At 37.3% G+C, this 19,288-nt stretch overlaps 1 protein-coding gene across 1 annotated transcript; it reads left to right on the forward strand.

Annotated features, from left to right (window-relative positions):
- Nucleotides 1-1,815: 1,815 nt before the first annotated feature.
- On the forward strand, nt 1,816-15,614 carry LOC132565511 (uncharacterized). The gene is made up of 3 exons (XM_060230162.1): nt 1,816-1,986; nt 13,219-13,504; nt 14,380-15,614. The coding sequence occupies exons 1-3, from the start codon at nt 1,816-1,818 to the stop codon at nt 15,612-15,614; spliced, it is 1,692 nt and encodes a 563-aa protein (XP_060086145.1).
- The last annotated feature ends 3,674 nt before the right edge of the window (nt 15,615-19,288 follow it).

The raw sequence follows: 19,288 nt of genomic DNA on the forward strand, positions 1-19,288 counted from the left end.
GTATTTTCGAAGGACTTACTGAAACCTTAAAGTGATAAGTGCCAAGATTTGTATATAATCCGTCCGGCATAAAATTCAGTAAATTTTATAATAAGTTTGCTAACAATGCCAAGTGTCAGCGTAAACGAAATTTAGATATATCGGTGCAGCACCGGAGTTCTTTTTCAATTCCTGTGACCTGACTTGGTGTCATGCTACCGATTCAGGGAGCATTATTCAATATGATACCGTTCGTCATTAGTATGAGCAAGGTTATCATTTGATACAAGCTGTTTCAAGGACGTAAGTCCTCAAAATAAAAGATATTATCCTTACTGTAGTGTGTTAAATGTTAGTACGTGAATATACGGAATGCATATCCGATCGCGTCACACCAAGTACCGATATAGGTCACCTAGTAATTGGTATTTACAGGTTACCTTGTTGTATGTTCACAGTTCACGCTGGTTACGCTGTATCACAGGCTTCGATAGTTCAGTTGGTATATTATCTGTTATTGCAATCCGCAGCAGTTGGAGATCCAAGGTGTGTGGTTCGTACCTGAGGCAGTTTACCTTTTGTCAGGAAACCAATATCACAAACCATTTTGTGCATTTGTTCTTGTGTTCTTGACCGTGAAATTTGAATCAAAATGTGTTGTAGCATTCATTGTACGCGCCTTTTGTATAGCGTTAAATGAGATTATGAACGGGTTTTTGCAGGGCGACCCCGTCTAAAAACAGTAGGAAACTATCGACATTTTTTCATGGAGAACACAGAGGATACGAAGTTGTTTATCATTAAACATTAATCAACAACGAAACAGAAAACCACTAAAGATCTAATATATCAATGTCCTGAGTTATATGAAAGAAGCATGCGATTTTTTATCATTTAAACCGTTGTTTTGCATTGCTTTGATGTCTACATGGTGAGGTAATCTCTTTCGATCAAGACATCATCGTGCAAGGTCCTGTTCGATAGCTCGGATTTCTGGTTTGATGTCTAGATACAACTGCTGCAAACTATCGCATACGTACACGTATCCGTGTACACGCTTTATGCATTAATCACGACTTTGTGATTCAGATCCCTCCCTGATTGCTAGAGCTCGTCCACATTCGACTGAAAATCTACTCGTCGTTTCGATAGCAGGACAGGTCCTCGAACATGCATATTTGATTCTGTTTCAATAAAAATACATTATTCATTTTTCGAACGATGATCTCGTGATTGTGAACACCGTTAACATTTACTACCAGGTGTTTTTCTTTGTTACCTATTTAAAGTAGACTGAACCAACGTTGGATTAGACCTGTACAAAACTGGAGCAATATTTGATATTTATTGGAAAATAGTGAAGCGGTGAATATTGATGATTTGATACTGATTAGTACTTGTATGATAGCTGTGCATTGGAGGTGTCATAGATGCATGTTGTTGTAAAGGGAGGCTTTTACATAGAGTGTCGTAGATCGTGAGTTCAGATCTGAACAGAATATAAATAGAAAATTATCATCCGTCGCTTGTAGGTCGGTACAGCTGAAAGAAGAATATTAGCAATTATACACTTAGGTCGTGAAAGCAATTGGGGTGTATGAAGAGTATATGATCCGGTACGTCGTTATTTTTTATGAACGAAACAAACATATTTTTCAGTAACAAGAATATAAGAAGAAAGCATTTTTAACCGATTACCGAGATTTTGTACAGGCGTTGTGAAAATCAAACACGGTTAAATGACAACAAAGATCTGCAATTACTGATAATTTCTTCAATAGATAAGTATATTGACCACTGGAAAGACTTAGAACACAGAATAACAACCGGTTTGAAATGCAGTCGTCTAACGAGGATGTAAATGAGAAGAAACACGGGACATTAGAGGAAGAACATTTACAGCATGGAAACATACAAAAAACACTTCCTTATCGAATTCGAAAGGACACAGCCTTTAGGAACAAACTCAGACGAAGCGCAGCTGTTACATATGACATGTTCGTAGTTGTAAGTATCAATTATATAAATTAGTGTAACACAGAGGAAAGATACATGAAATGGTGTTCATGAAATGAAATGCTATGCAAAACATAACTTAATAAATAACAGCAAAAAGTTTATGTTCCCATGTAGGATTTTGCTCGACGCAACCGATGTTAATTTGATTAATAATTTCATTAATATTTCAACCAGACATGTGGTTTTCACTAATGAATGACCTAGCACAGATATATGTTTCAAACAGGTACGGGAACCACGAATGGATATGTCTGTGTATCGTACTGTATTTTCGTGAAGGTGACTTATTGTATGGTAGCTCTTGCATGTCGGCGGTGATTTCTCTTGTGAGGACATCGACGAGTACAGGCAAATGTTCTACTGTATTCTTGTATATGTCATAAAGGCGAAAAAGGATCCCTAGCAGAATCTTACTTTTTATTATGAGTACATTGAAGAAACCACAAGTTGATGTTCTGTCCCAAACTTATATATTTAATTTATTTATTCATTTTTTTAAAATTTTTCGTCTTCCTGTTGTTTTTCCTGTTCTGTTTTACATTCAACTTGTGGTGACCCTTTTGACACACATCCTCAGATGACATTGGCGGTTGTAAAATCATTTGAAACCGTTAAAGCATTAAGTGCCACATGTATCCAGTTTTCATGTTTTCCGGAAGGTGTTGGATGCTCGTTAAAATATTTGAAATCCACAGAGGTGGAATAATGGCCTTTTTCAGCGGTAAGCTTTGTATTTGTTTTTGAAAGATTCGCAAACAAAAACTCTTTAAAGAAGATTTCACTGTTCGGTCTCCGTATTGTTTTGTTTGGAAGGCTGAATCTAAAACATATTTTAAAATAGATTATAGGAAGTGTCTGATTATATTTTGAATGATTTATCATAATTATCATATACTCAAGGGATACAGAAACGCAGCGTAAATTTTGAAGATAATTCTAGGCAAGACGTTGAGTATAATGTTCAATTTCTTTAAGTAAGAATGAACATCAATCCATACAGAACGAAAAATCAACGATTTGTATCTGGTGATTGATTTAGTAATAACCAAGGGAATTGAAATCGAAATGGACTGATTGTGAGACTAGTCAGTACCGCGTATGTCCCTCATTCGCTCTCCTCACAGCCCTGATTCTCCTAGTTATGGAGTTCATGAATGAGTTTATCCTCCTCATTGGAACGTTTGCCCATTTTCCGAGAGGGCTACTCTCAGTTATGCCAGAGTAGCAAGGGGAGGCTGGCGTCGTCGAACATGTCTATACAGATGGTCCTACAAGTGCTAAATATGGAATAGGTCGGGGCTGTATGACGGCTAGTCCAATGGGTAAGGGTAGCCCTACAAATAGGTGACATGCGCGCAGACCAATAAGCAATAGTATCCTTACAGTTTTTTGTATTGATAGGACGGTTATGAGTACCTTTGGTATGAAGGGCAGATTCAGTGGCACTGAGGTGCCGATGGCGCAAATGCGAATAAACCTGTCCTGACCTTGTGACTTCACGAGCGGACGCCTATATCTAGGTCTGTCAGAAAGTCGCTCAATTTTCCTTAGACTTCTAACAAGGCGTTCTATTGTGCAAATATAGACACCGAAATGCCTGGCAACTGTATTTGCCTATGTCGTTGCATAATTATCGCAATGGCCTGACCTTTCAGTTATTACATTATTTAATGCTAACAGAAATTAATCAAAATATCGGAAAAATATGTGTTTCAATAAAGACTACCTAATGTTATAACCAGCAGTGTAAGTCAATGTCATAACACTGCCGTGCTTGAGATGTTCCCGTTCCATGCTTTCCCCGGAAGATATCGTCACGCAATACAATAATGCAACATTCGATACGGAACCACGTGCTTTGTAACCTATATAGTTGATTGGCCGATTTTCATTGTTTTTTATCAATGTGGGCGCTAGATATTGCAAATGATGTCACCCTCCGTTTCTTTATCCCTCGAGTATATATTTTCACATTTTCCTCTAAGACTTGGTTGTTGCTTGGACGAGCAATCACGAACAAAGACATTATAGGGAAATGAAGTGCGAGTTGTACTTTACAATTGCGTTTTCAAGGCTTTGGCTACCAACTAGGTCTGTTCACTTAACATTAATGGTTATACTACCGTTGGAAATTCGGAAGACTACATCAAGTGATGAAGTTACGGAATAATGACAGATAGAAAAGTAAAAAATGTTGAAATTATGCCCTTTATATAATCAAAACCTAATCATATGGACTGAAACATCTCCTCTACTAATCATACAAGTAATTCACAAATGTAATAATTTGTTTCTAAGTGACCTGAATATATCATATAGAAGTACAGTTGCTCTTTAACTAAGACATGTTGTATTTTAAAACGAGGCAAAACGCGCTTGTTTAGATATATTGTTTTGCTCTACTGTACGCGATCCTAAATCTTTAAATGAGAATATTCACTTGTGTGTCTTTTGTACAATCTGTGGGACTGTACGTGGTAGACGCCAAGGTTTGTAGAAACCTGCATGACATGGTTTAATTCATTCGAATTATGATACGGTTAAGAATATACACTTGACACTTTTCTAAAAGCATCTAATATATGAAAATTACAGGGTCACCTGGTGCCTTTTTCATTCTTTGCGCTTGTTAAATGGAAGTTTCAATTGTGGAAACGTATCGACATGTTCATATTGTTGTATTGTGTGTGATGTTTTACTCCGTTCAATTCGTTAGTTTGTCTATTTTCCATTGCTGTTTACATTTTTCTCAATAAACATCGGGAAAGTACCAACATGGCAACATAAGCATAATTCAAACTAAAATACCATAAAACTAGGGCAAAATATTGTGATGCCTCACGGCGATATTACCTCGTCTGCAATGCGTTGTGGGTCCCGTTTGGCACCACGAGAAACAAACAACGCAACAACAACGGCTGACCGTGAAGACTCGTTTATTCCGCGTTGACATGCGCACATGCATACACGTAAAAGCGGCAAATTTAAAATGTTCCGCGACACACAGCAATGCATCCTAGATCACTACACTGCTCCCTCTTTTAAAACTCAGTCCTGTAACCATTTCGGTGTCCTTAAAGGCCTTCCATAGCGCGATCTGGTCTGAGGTGGACATTCAGCCTTTTTCACATCCAACTGGTCATCAACTGGGTCTGTTGTCAGGCACAAATTTTCTCACGTACTGTCAGTAGAGATCGAGTCAACGGGACACTGTGTCCTCGCAGAACCGACTCCCTGGTAAGCACTGTTTTCCTCAGAGGTTATCTCCTCTGAGTCCTTGCTTCCTTCTGTTACTGGAATTAGCTCCTTGTCTGAAGACTACAAGGTTCGGCGTTTTCTTGCTAGTTTTCAATCTCATACAAAACATGGCCATGGCGTTTGACGATGACATATGGACCGATCCATTGGGGCTGTAACTTTGGACTCCTGCCCTTTGTCCTTTCTTCATTGAGGAGATAGACAAGATCTCCAGGGCCGTATGAAGTTTGATTTATACGGAGGTCATGTCCCCTTTTCTGGATTCGTGCTGCATCCTTTAGAGCTTGCCTTGCCACCTGGTGGCATGCCTGCAGCGAATCCTGTATTTTATTGACATAATCTCCTATATCAATCTCTCTTTCCACCAGCTTACTAAAGATAACATCTTGGGGAAGTCGTACCTCTCGTCCAAGCATCAGGCGGTTTGGTGTGAGTCCGGTACTGGTATGTGGAGTAGCTCTATAGGCTCCGGTTAGGAGAGGCAATTGTTCATCCCAGTTAGACTGGTTAGTTTCCACAAAGCACCTGCCTGGTATAGCTGCATCCCTGCTTCTCTGTTTGGTCTTGATCCAGATTTTGAGATGAATCAGCAATCAGTCGTTGCAAATGCTTTGGAACATCTTCTAAATCTTCTGGCTTCTCAGTGGGCCAATCCAAACAGGAAGTTTGTTCTTCCACTGCTGCTGCATCCATCTCAATTAATTTACTGAGGTGTGTGCCACCTTTCATTGCAATAGTATGATCTGTTGGATTAAGCATCCGGACTGGAATTCTGGGATTCATTCCAACAAGTACAGAACCGGTTTGCGCTCCATTCCCAAGTGATGCTGGGTCTAATACTCCAATCAGGTCTTCACTGGGTTTATCAACTTTTGCTGAGATAATTGTTTCACTTCTAGATGGAAGAGTAATTGTGGTGTCGGTGCACACTCGAGCTACATGGTACTTTGAGTCTGATCGTTCTTGCCCCGGGACCAGTGTCCCTTGGACAGGAAGATCTCCTTGCCGTGCCATTACAATGCTATCAAGAGCCTCCAAAATGTCCATTCCCAACAGAAGGTTATCTCTTATAGGGGCAACACACACATACCAATTAATTGACGATTTTCCAATTTTGATCTCGACTGGAATGTTGCAGGCTGCTTCCATCACTTTTCCAATTTCTGCATTAAGAAGACTGGCAGTGGTCGCAGTATCAAATTCTAGACCAATTTTCTCAGCCAATCCTGATGATACAACTGTTACATCTGCCCCAGTATCCACAATTCCCTTTGTCGGATAACCTTTAACCTCCACCCGTACCTGGATGCTTCGACCGTTTCCAGGTTTTCCAATTCCATACACTGGTCTTGTATCCCATGTAGGACTGACCCTTTGTGGGCTCGGTGATCTCGACCTTTTTGGACAGTTTTTATTGAGATGGGTTCTATCACCACAGGTATAACATGCCAATGTAGGTGATAAGGGCCTTCCTCTCTGTGGACTACTTGACCTTTTAGGACAGTTGGACTGGAAATGTGACTTGTCTCCACAATTAAAACAACCTGAGGATGGTGTTGGTTTCGTCATTTTTTTCTTCATCTGAAGAAGTGCTTTTATGTCCTCTTGTATGCTGTTTGTTCTTGCAACAGCATTCACATGTGAATCACTATCATCCTCTTCCCAGGTCACACGCCGCATTTTTTGTCGGTCAGCAACATCATGACCAAGAGTAGCCTTATAATTCTCCATCTGTGTCACGAAGTCCAGTGATTCAGAAACTGTCTTAGGTTTTTGATTCAAGGCATGATAGGAAACTCGAGAATCCTTCAGACCCCTCAGAAAAGCTGCTGCTGTAAGTTCCTCTCTCAAGTCCAAATCCACCTTTGGATAAGCAAGCGCCGCTAATCGCCTAGATTCTGCTGCAAATTCTTCATTTTTTTCTCAGCTTTCTGTCTTAAGTCTGAAAGCTTTTTCCAAGCAGTACCAGCAGGGTCTTTTGTATTGAACCGTTTCTCCATGTGCTTAATGAGCACATTAAAATCCTCTTGCTCTTCCATCGGTAACATTGAGAGAAACTTAATGGCACTCCCCCTTAAACACTCTATAAATCTGTCTAGTTTCTCAATGGGTTGCCAATTATTGCATCTTGCTGCACGATTGAATTGTAGTATGAAACCATCCCATGCATTTCCATCTGATCCATCAAACAGTGGTAGCTTTTGCCTTGGTATGTCCTGTTTAATAGTGCTCCTGCTTGACTGACTTGAACTTAACTGACCTTTTGTTGACCTTGGGTGGTTCAACTCCCATCGGTTTATTGTATCCAGTACTGGTTTAAACTCTTCCTGATGTGACAATTCAGTTGAGGACATTGGCACATATTCTGATACTGAACCTGACAACCTAGTAGAAGAAAAGCTTGGGGTTGTTGGAAACTGAGTACCACTGGAGCTTGCTTTATGAGAGAATTCTTCCTGAGCACACATCATCCTATGAAAATTCTTATCCTGTCTATCTAGTACCTTTTGTAATGTCTGTTTGTTCTCTTGGCATGTCTCTTGCATCATTTTCCTTGAATCATCGCAGCAAGCAGATATTTGACGTACAGATTCCGCGATTGATCCAAGTTCCCTCCCCATGCTTTCTAAAATTTGCAATGTCCTGTCATTGAAAGTTTCATTCTGTGCTGGCATCTCCATTGTGAGTTCATCAATCTGCTCAGTGCTTTCTGCCATTGTTGATAGAAGTTTGAAACTAAATGGACAATAGTTCTTGTGGATCAACAGATACAACATAATTGTTAATTATCCAGCACTCTTTGATTATATCAAGCTCCAAACGCCGTAACCATTTCTTTGCTAAAATAGTGTCTGGATGTATACCGTCCTTCAGAAGATGGAAATTAATTGATTTCCTAGTTCTGGAACGCTCCTTGACTAAATCTAAATTGAAATGCAGAGTGTTACGCTGAAACCTATCATTCAGGCCCTTGATATGTGAATTTAACAGCTGTGATTCCTCAATAATCACTGAATCAATTACTTTGTAACTTTCTGTGCTTTTCCTTCTTCGTCTGTTGTTGTATATTGAACAGGAGTATACAGGTGAGCAGATGAATTTAATAAATCCACCATTAGAACAAACAAATGTTATTAGTCGTTCGAACTCTTGAATTATGCACTGTGTTGCTTTCCCTTTTTCTCGGTATTGCAAGTCCACAATATTTGAATGCTTTTTAGTAATATCATTCGTTCCTGTCCACACATAAACAACAATAGGAATTTTGTGATCCTTGCTGTGTTTCGGATAGGCCTTAATGAAATTATCCACTACTGTTGAAGTCTGTGCACCAGAATATGACAAAATAGTCAGTGGAATGTTGAAATTAGTCCTACATTGCTCCAAGTACCTGCCTTTACTGTCAGATATTACTGCAACACGATCGGACTCAGTAGTAGGTACAGACAATGGATTCTTATCCAAATATGACGTTAAATTAATAAGACTCATGTATAATTATGACGAAATGGACACAAAATGCAAAAAATAAAAATTAAGTTTTCTGAAACAGACTATAACTGATTTTTTTCTATCGGGACATTGCTTGTCCAGCACAGTACTAATGAATATATAAGAAATTGAAACAGACTGTAAAAGTGAAAACAGTTATACACAGCTATAAATAGTAATTAAACACTAATACATTAATTGTCAAAATGAGTAATTATTACAAAGAAAATGTTTATCAACAATCAAGAACACAGGAACCGTCTCACCCGATCCACAACGCAAAACAAAGCTCGTAACCGAGGGTCTCTACTCGAGGTGTCCCTAATCAGTCAAGCATAAGCTTCGCACCAAGGTCAAGGATGCCGACTCTCAAAAGTTCCTGGAAGTGTTTGTTAGTCTTCGTAAACGCCGCTGCCACCAGTGTGATGCCTCACGACGATATTACCTCGTCTGCAAGGCGTTGTGGGTCCCGTTTGGCACCACGAGAAAACAAACAACGCAACAACAATGGCTGGCCGTGAAGACTCTGGTTTATTCCGCGTTGACATGCGCACTAGTTCACATGCATACACGTAAAAGCGGCAAATTTAAAATGTTCCGCGACACACAGCCATGCATCCTAGATCACTACACTATGAATAAAAGAAAAATTTACACGGAGGCTCCTGAAAAAGTACAGGGAGAATAAGACTAGGTGTTCCGGAAGAGTGAGCGTCTTCTGCTTCATCGATGACACCCTTTTCTTTTTTAAATAGTCGTCTTAAATTTGAAAATTTGTTGGAAGGAAAATACAAATATTTGGCAATAATTGCCGTTTGTAATGTTTACTTAACACATATAATAGCTGAAAACCACAATCTGGCAGGTTATTAAACTTTTTTTCTATTTCTGAACCGTGTGTACTTTTTACCTGTACAAAGTTTGCCTGTTCCGTTCCTTCTCAAGTTACCTTGAAACGACGGCGGGATTGTATGTCTTATACTAAGCCTAGCCAAGCTGACAACAATACTGTCAAAATATAGGAGCAATACAAATATCTCTCCTACTTGTGTGCCGGTGATAAACCACACAGAAATCCTGTGCATATATTATCTTATTGTCGTTTCCTTCTTTAGTGGCGAGTTTTAAGATCTCATTAAGTAAATTAATTCGCAATATAAATTGCGCTTACAATATGTTTATTCATGATAAATTCGTGTTTTTACTCGCCAGTTATACGTGATTATTTGATGTATAATACAAATTTGAAATTATTATTTTTTTGTATACAAGTTCTCGTCAAAACATCGTCACGTATTTCAGAGTTCACCTACTGGGCAGTTTGTTTTCGATCATAGATTGTATAGAACATCTAACTGTCTAGAAACATATATATAACTTTTACATGTCTTTTACACAGAAAAAAAACATCACGCACCCGTTACTTATATTTCACCGAATACATGGATACATCACGTGTTGAGCTGACACAAAGCTTATTGTTATTTTACTTACAAATCTCTATATGGCTTGTCAATATTGTAGCTCTTAATCAATATCCATGCTACTTTTCATATTCAAATTAACAGTAGCCATTTGTTTTCTTATCGGTAGTTTTTGGAATTACAATCGAACCCAAGATGTTATCTGTATCTTAACCGTAACAATAAACGATAACCAACAACGAGTGTTATGCGGATGTAGCAGCTAGTTTGGTAGGTCATCGAGTTTATCACATCATACATATAATAATATGCTAATAGCTGTTGCTCTGAGGATGTCCTGGGTTACTCCGTGTTTATATATTTTTGTTTTGCTATATTTATCTTTCTGTGTTTTATTCTTTATTGGAAAAGCCTTAACCACCTCCAGGAGTATCCTAACTTTTTATGCTGGTACACTAAACCTATTAAAATGATTATAAGTGTCTGTCTATGAATATGGTACAAATCTACTAGTGCTGATATTTCAAAACACAAACAATAACATTTTCCCCATTTTTTTTCAGAATTAACTGAAATGCCCAGGGTTGCTTAAAACACCCCCGAAACCAAGATACTAGTGATAAAATGTCTTTTAAGAGATTGTAGACTAGAGGTATTTAATTACCTTGTCGTTTGTGGTTTTTATGACTTCTCAGATTTAACAGTTTTATGGGCCTTATTTATTCGGCTACTCAGCATATTCAGTTTCAATATATTATGTTACAATAGGGAATTATTACAGTGAAGCAGGCATGGAGGATGGACAGTAGGATCTGCACTGACATTCAATCTAACATTAGAAGCAACAAGTAGAAATTTTGTTAGCTTACTTAATGTTTTCTTATTTCTAACAGAGAGAAGATTGCTTGTTTGAACATAGATGTCCGTACTCTATAATATCTATCAGTGTATTGAGTTCTAAGAACATTATAAAATGGACAGACAAGAATAAAATGCAATTCATCTTCAATATCTGTCAATTTACATTTTTGACATATTCTTTCATTTCTTGGTGTACTTTCATATCTTCCTCTTCCTATACAAAAGCATCAATAAAGCGTTGTTTGACGTCGAGTATAAACTGGCGTTTACAACAAACATTCCGGTTAAACTAAACATATCCAAAACCTAAAGACATTAGTTATTACATTACTGAGCCAATTTGTCTTTGAATAAGATACAGATAACACGACATTATACAAGGCTTTCAAGATACAATTTTCTGTCTCCAAAAGTTTCTACACAATTCAGAGTACAGCATGTTGTTAGGAGTATATTTTCTTACCTGAAACACACGTCTGCAAAAATCTGTATGTATTTTTTCAATGTGTGGGGCCGTTTGAAAAACCCAAATTTCACAACCGTAGTTCATTACACAAGAAACATAAGTATCAAAGACATCTAGTTACGTTTCAATATTAAAAAAGCACGATAACGTATATTCATCAGGCGATGCACACATTTTCGCCCCTGTTGGCCAATAATACCTGAAGGTTTTATTAAACTTTGCCTAAATAAGTGAAATACCTAAATAATTAAAAGAATCAACAATTCCAGTTTCTTTTTCGTGGTAATACCATCTATTGTTATATGACAGATTGCCAGAATGGCTGAAGACAACATTTTTGTTTTTGGTCACATTTACTTTACATATTCCAGGCAGCACTATAATTATTTAAAGTATTCAGCACAGTTTGAAGCCCTTCCCTAGACTCAGAGAACAGCTCGCCAGCATGCATAAGCAAATATAATGATCTATCACTTGCTTCAACACATTCGTTTGTATTTGAAAGCAATTCATTATAAAAAAACTCTGATATAAAAAAACAAAAAGGTAGATAACCCTTCACTTTGCATTAGAAGAAGGTATATAACTCTGAATTGTATTTCACGCGTGACTTAACTTTATCATAAGTAGATTTTATAACAGTAAACATTTTGCCAGCTAGTCATAGGAAGACGGAATATACCGATGACAAGACACGGAGAAAGGCTATATATAGCCTTTGTCCGTCGATCAGTCGAGCGTGCATGTTTAATGTCCGATCTGTATCAGTAGTTAGCCTAGGGAACATGAAATATGCTGGTCGCATACTGTGATAAATCATGTTAGCCTACAACACGTTAACAGTCGTACTGGAGAGTAGGAAACAATTTTATAAACAAACTTCATAGATTCTGATACTCTAGGCTCCTATTAGCACTGACGAAGTCTTGTGACAAAATAAGCAGAGTAATGTTAAAGAAATGCTTTTATTCCCATATCTCATATCATGTTTGTGAATGTAAAAAAAAAAAAGCGATGTAAGAAAATTCTATCTTACATAGGTTTTCACGTGCGCGGGATAATCTGCGTTCAGGGGAGACAACAGCGTTCTAGTGCCAAAACAAAAAACCGTGTTTTGCTCAAACCACTTTTTTATATCCAGTATGAGAAAGGCTGGAATGTTTAACCTCCTGTATTTAAGGAGACCAGCTTCACTACTTTAAAAAAAACTAGTCAAACATTTAACCTGAATTGAAGAAAATTCCCCAAATCCTTTTTAATCTTTTACAGAAACTTTCTCATCAAGGAGTTGACAATGTATGTATGTGTATTTTATAGTAGGTATTCATATTTTACTATTATTTCTCCCCATATCTGTTGTTTTTAATTACCAATTTAAGTATTTGTATATTTCAATAACAAGAGGACCAAGTGATAGATGCCTTAAAGATTATTATTATTATTATTATTATTATTATTATCATCATCATCATCATCATACGTGGCATGCCAGTTACGGCAAACCGATTTCAATTTTTCATTTCCAAACTTGCCATTATTACGACTATACTAATCTCCTAGAATTACAGGCAAGTCCAGGAGGGCGAAACAGCTGTATGGGACAGTTAACTCTCTAACCTGGCTCTACGGTATCTAATTATCAAATAATCACCTGAAAAAGATCTCTTTTTCCCCACTGATGATGACTTGCATCATGTTTTCTATTCTAAATGTTTGCAGGGATGGTTAAAAGGTATAATTGGTCCGTCGTTTCCTGAGATCTTATACCTAACAGACACCTCATTGCAGCAAGGATCAGCCTATCTGACAGTTCTGTACGCCTGTAAGATAATTGGTCATGCCTTTGCCGGATTGGTGTACGACCGAATGGACCGAGACTTATATAGCGCTATACTGGCCGTCGTCAACGCCCTTGTGCTAATCGTCTTGCCATGGTGCCGCGTGTATCCCATCATGATAATGATGTATGGTTTACACGGTCTGGTGATTTCAGCCCTAGAACTCGGTAATTATAATGCTATATTTAGATAATTGACCACCAGGACATTTTAGATGAACATTCGATGGGTTGCAATTACTAACGAAAAGTTTCGAAAGGAGATAAATATAAATATATTTCTTTATTTCGAAATAAATTCAATCGATATCTTCACTTCATTTCCAACAATATTCCAATCAATACCATGCACCATCAGGTATCATTACGTAATGTCCAAATCCCGAATTTCCATTTTGTAGATCGAACGCACAAACGTATCGGCAATGTTTCATTACATAGATTAAAACGAATTGGGGTACAGGCAAAAACCTTTGGAAATCCTCTGTTCACGGGGACATAGTTTGTGTTCAGTTTAGCACCATTAAGTCCAATAAGTTTCGATAACTATAATGTTATTTACTCTTACATCTGCTTTTTCACAAGGTCCTACTTTGCGTTATTGTCGTAAATGAAATACAATCACAAAGAAATAAGATAAAAGTAACATTTAGAAATGGTAAATCATTTTATCCTCACATCTATTTTGCGTCAAGCTTCTGGTGAAACCGCGATAATTCGCATTATCGACAATATGAAATTGTCCAAAAATTAATCTATACTGATTATATCTACAAACAATATCTACCTCACATTCCATAAGACAAATAATCTATGTATGTACTCCAGTGAATATACATATTTATGACACTCAGATATTCTTATCAAATACGCTTATTGAATATATAAACATAACCTTTCGGAGTATAAAATACCCTGTTCTATGTTCCCGATATCTACTTCCAAAGCTTCCATAGTTTATCTTGAATCTCTGCTGCCTTCTATTGGATATTTTACGTCCATTACAACCGTTGTCATTAATTGCTTACATGTTTTTGTTGCAGGATTAATAACAGAATCTGTGAATTTGTGGAACAAGGAAGCACGGCAGATCTACCTTCAATTTACAACATTTATCTTTGCAATTTCGACTATCGTATCACCCCTTGCAATTATTCCGTTCCTTATGACAAATCTGAAAACCGTAGCGGGGAATATAAATAAAGGAATTGAAATCAGAAACTTACGAAACGCTGCAGACGAATTTAATAGATCTGAAACTCAATATATTTTTGATACAACGAGCATGTCCTTTACCACCAATATTGACAATCAGACGTTTTCAAATATCAGCATATCATCCACCGCTTTAAACGACCAGCACTCAGTTCTTTATATAGCATTCATGCTGGCTGCCTTTCTTGTCATATCTGGAGGAATCCCGTTTGCGTGTTTTTATTTTTCAAAAAAAAGTCCTGCAAAATTACCAAAGCGCCAGAAGGATGATATATCAAACGATATATCATTATTGTCAAATTTGGGAGAAGGACAAAAAGCCGACTGTTCATGCCATCATACAAAAGAAACAAAATCTGATGCAGAAAATCATGACCTTTTCCCTGAATCAACCCATGAAGAGGTTGATAGAGCCTTGTCGAAGACTGGTGGTAATCTCTTATTTAGTTGGGCCTCTGTTTGTTCTCAGCCGCTATTCATATTCATGTTTATTATCATATGTGTGTTTGGAGCTTTACACAGCGGACTGGAAATTGCTATGAGTGATTTAATGCCTACACTCTGTCAACAGTTTTTAAACTGGCCCGCATCCCAAGCCGCCATTACAGTATCGTTGTTATATCTATTCCTTACACTAGGACGGATCACGTGTGCTTTCCTTCTTAAGGTAATATCTTTAACAAAAATTATAGGTATCTTTGTACTTTTTATCATTGCCGGAAGTGCTGTTTTGTCTATGAGTACAACTTTCAACTCAACACCAGGAACCTGGATTTCCATAGGAATTATCGGCCTTGGAATTTCTGCGTGTTATCCGTCACAGTTGGGTTGGACAAGTCAATATCTAGTACCATTGACCGGTAAACTGACAGCTACACTTCTATGCACGATGTATATAGGTTCGGTGGTAGCGCCACCCGTGTTCAGTTTTTTTATGTCAAACTATAGTCACTTATTTTTTTGTTACGGTATGTTATTCATGTCCGGTGTCGCTTTTATTTGTGTTGTGTTTATGGCAATTTATGTTTACAGACTGGAAAAGAAAAACAACATTACTACTTAGAGTAGAAATGCAACATCCAGTACATGCAACAGTTTTTTTTTTACCAAATTTTGGCGGTTAATTCAATTTGAAAAGTTCGCGAGATCGATATTTCGCGCTATCGATGAGACGAGAATAAGACCAAATGTACCGAAGGAATAAGCGTATTTTTCTTCATTTATAACGCTTGCCGTGAAAAGATCAATCCAAATGAGTAATGGCACGTTCCCAAATCAGAACAAGTTTGCCAACGACGAAACCGCCAGGTTTGTTAAAGAAAAAATGAGAAGATTTTTTCATGTGATATTAGAATATAACCATCAGAAAATGTTTCTGTATAATTTAAGAATTAAAAAAATGCATAGCTTTTTTTCTTATTCCTGTTATTCAGTTTAATACTGGGGAACTTCGTAAGAAATGTGGCCAGGCGGATTCCGGTTTTGCATGTCTACTGATCCGTTTTGATTACAAAGATTTCATAACGACCTACCCCATTTATTTAGAAATCTTCATTTTATTTGTACGATATAAAGTTGGACATGTTTGGTGCTCGTTAGTTGGCCTGTTGGTTACGTTGTACGATATAAATTAGACATGTTTGGTGCTCGTCAGTTGGCCTGTTGGTTTCCGTTGTACGATATAAAGGTGGACATGTTTGGTGCTCGTTAGTTCGCCTGTTGGTTTCCGTTATTGTTTACTTTGTTTTCAATTGAGAGCTTACATTTAGATTGCCCAAGATCTACATCATGTTGTCGATGAAACAAAAGACGCTTACTCTTCCTGGACACCTGGTCTTATACTTTTTCAGGGATTGCACTGTCAATCTTACCTCATACCTAATCCTAGTTTTACTGAGGTGATATATATTTTTACCTTGTTTACCTTGTTAGAAACACGGACTGCAGACCATTTTACACCAGTAGCAGCTTTGTTCAAAAGTATTTTCTCACATACAACAAGCCTGAGTTCACGTGACAACAATGACCGCACGCTATTAACAGCTCTCCAGGTAAACCTTGGGATTTATGATATTTTGCCATTATGTGAAGTCAAATTTTATCATACCTTGATATATTTCGATGTGAATTTTGGAAAACTCCAGAGAAACGATGTTTTTAGCGACCTGAAAGTTGCTTTTGTGGCTACGTGTTTTGAACTGCGTACCCGAGTACAGGTGACCTTCACGTACAAGCACCGGTGAGCGAGGTGAGTGAGTACTTTATTTGTTTACAACATCTGCGCCTATGTCGGTCATTCTTAACCCTACACTGTACAAAGTATCATTACGTCGACGCAACTCACTACCTGATATGTCTGTTATTTCTAGTGACTCTGGGAAATCTACAAAGTCTGCAAAATCTACCATGTCCACCCCAAGCAAACCCCCCGTCGGAATCGTTCGTTATACAGAGCCAGGGTCAAGTCATAAACTTAAACCAGCTCGTCCAAGCAACTATAACATCGCCAGGTTTTGCTAGCAGTATTGCCCCATCCTTAGCTCTGGCTCTTGGTCCATCCATTAACGAGTTCATTGTATCAGCTATGACTCCCTTCACTACTAAAGTTTCTAAATTAACCGAGGAAATGGCTGCTCTACAAAGTGACAATAAATCTCTCAGGAGTAAGGTAGAGCAATTAGAGTCCAAGGTTGATAATCTAGAGTCCTCTCTGGAGGAGCTTGAGCAATATGGGAGGAGGACCTCGCTATGTTTTCACGGAGTCCCGATGAAGCCAGAGGAGACCCAAATGACCGACGAGAAAGTAGTAGAACTATGTGTCTCGAAACTTGGTATTCCTATTTCTACAGACGACATCAATAGGTCACATATCATAGGCAAAGTGAGGAATGGCAAAGCTCAGATTATTTGTCGCTTGCGAAACTAGACGCTCAAAAATCAATTTTTTCAGGCAAAAAGTAAGCTGAAGGATTCCAGACTAGGCATTTTTATATCGGAAGATTTAACAACACATCGTCAGGCTCTGATTCAAAGTCTAGGCAAGGCCAGAAAAGAAAAAAACATTCACTCATATCGGACAAATGACGGACGTGTATTCTATAAACGAGAGCAGAATTCGCCCAAAGTCCTTGTCAAGACCTTCAGTGACATATCCGACCTTGTACCAGAAGGCCATTGAGTGACTGTCATAGTTTACACAGCCAAACATTACATAAAGTGGCTTTCCGGAAAAAAACCCTCACAAATATGTAAATAATAAATCAATACTTTAATGATATATATATATGATTTATGTATTCATGTACATGTATATATACAAATATACGTATCAATATGCAAAATTAATATTACTTGCCATTCCGTGTACTGACCTTAAACATACCATTTATTACTGTATTTATTGCTGTACTCTATACATAATGTATAATATATATACATAGTATATAAGGAGTCCGTACTACTATGGTTGGTACATATTCTTGTATATAAACATATCTATATATAGTTGGATATAGTTCATGTTTATTTTAATATACATTTATTGAACACATCGAATTGATAGTCAGAGACAAATATCTGTATATGACACATATGTATGTGTTACGTACATATATTATTGACAATTTAATGAACATATTGTATATAACAACCAATCCCATTTCATGTTTTCCAAATTAGAAAAATAATGAAGCCATGTTTACTTTTTCTTTCATTTTTCATTCTACTGTTCTGCTTTTATTTCTTCTTTCGACCCCCTCTCTATTTACCTAGCTACCTTGACCTTATATCGACAACCTGGCACATGCAGTCAGTCATGGGTATAAATAAAGAAATTCTTCTTTACGATGGGTGTTACATGTATGCGTTTTCATTGAGTACTCCCGGGAGAAATCCTGTGCAATATGCTATTTTTGATAACGGTTAGTCGGTGATTTGTCAGCAATATCGCACAGGATTTCAATCGGGTGCTTTTATAACAAATCATATGGAGGACTGTTTTTTAAAAAAGTACGTTGTGTGATACAGTTAAATGCTGACTATTTTTTCAATGAATATACACTGTTTACAAACCTTTTATTAACTGCTGTTAAAGCAGGCGTATGTTCTCTCATGCTGATGTGCTTACAGTCACACTTTCAAAACATAAATTTTTGTTTTATTTTGCTATTATTACTTGTATTGGATATGGATGTGGAAACTAATTCGGGTCCGTCAGTAAATGAATTATCTATTTTCCATTTAAATGTAAGAATTGTAAGAAATAAAATAGAATATATTGAAAACCTTACAAATGAATTTAATATTTTATGTATGACTGAAACACATTTGGATATGAATGTACCTACTACTGAGTTAATTCTACCTGGTTTTGCAGAACCGTTTAGAAAAGACAGAAATTTCTCTGGCGGTGGTATCTTAGTATATTGTTCTAATTCTTTAAAATGTGTCCGGAGGAATGATCTGGAATTTCTGGACGGGGAAGTGATTTGGATACAGATTGATTTAGGCAATACTACTTTATTAATATGTATAGTTTATAGACCAGAAGATTCTGAAATTAGGAAAAGCATCTGTTCATGATACTATAAGTCATCACATGCTAAAATTTACAGCGAGTTCCGTATGCAAGCCATTAACAATCCTTTTCAATATGTCACTTGATCATAAGATATTTCCGAAAAGTGGAAAAAAAGGCATTACTTTACCTCTGTTCAAAAAGGGCGATAGGCATTTGGT

Source organism: Ylistrum balloti, unplaced genomic scaffold (genome assembly GCF_031769215.1).
Source record: "Ylistrum balloti isolate Yb309-2 unplaced genomic scaffold, AGI_CSIRO_Ybal_v1 Utg369724, whole genome shotgun sequence".
Taxonomy (NCBI): Eukaryota; Metazoa; Mollusca; class Bivalvia; order Pectinida; family Pectinidae; genus Ylistrum; species Ylistrum balloti.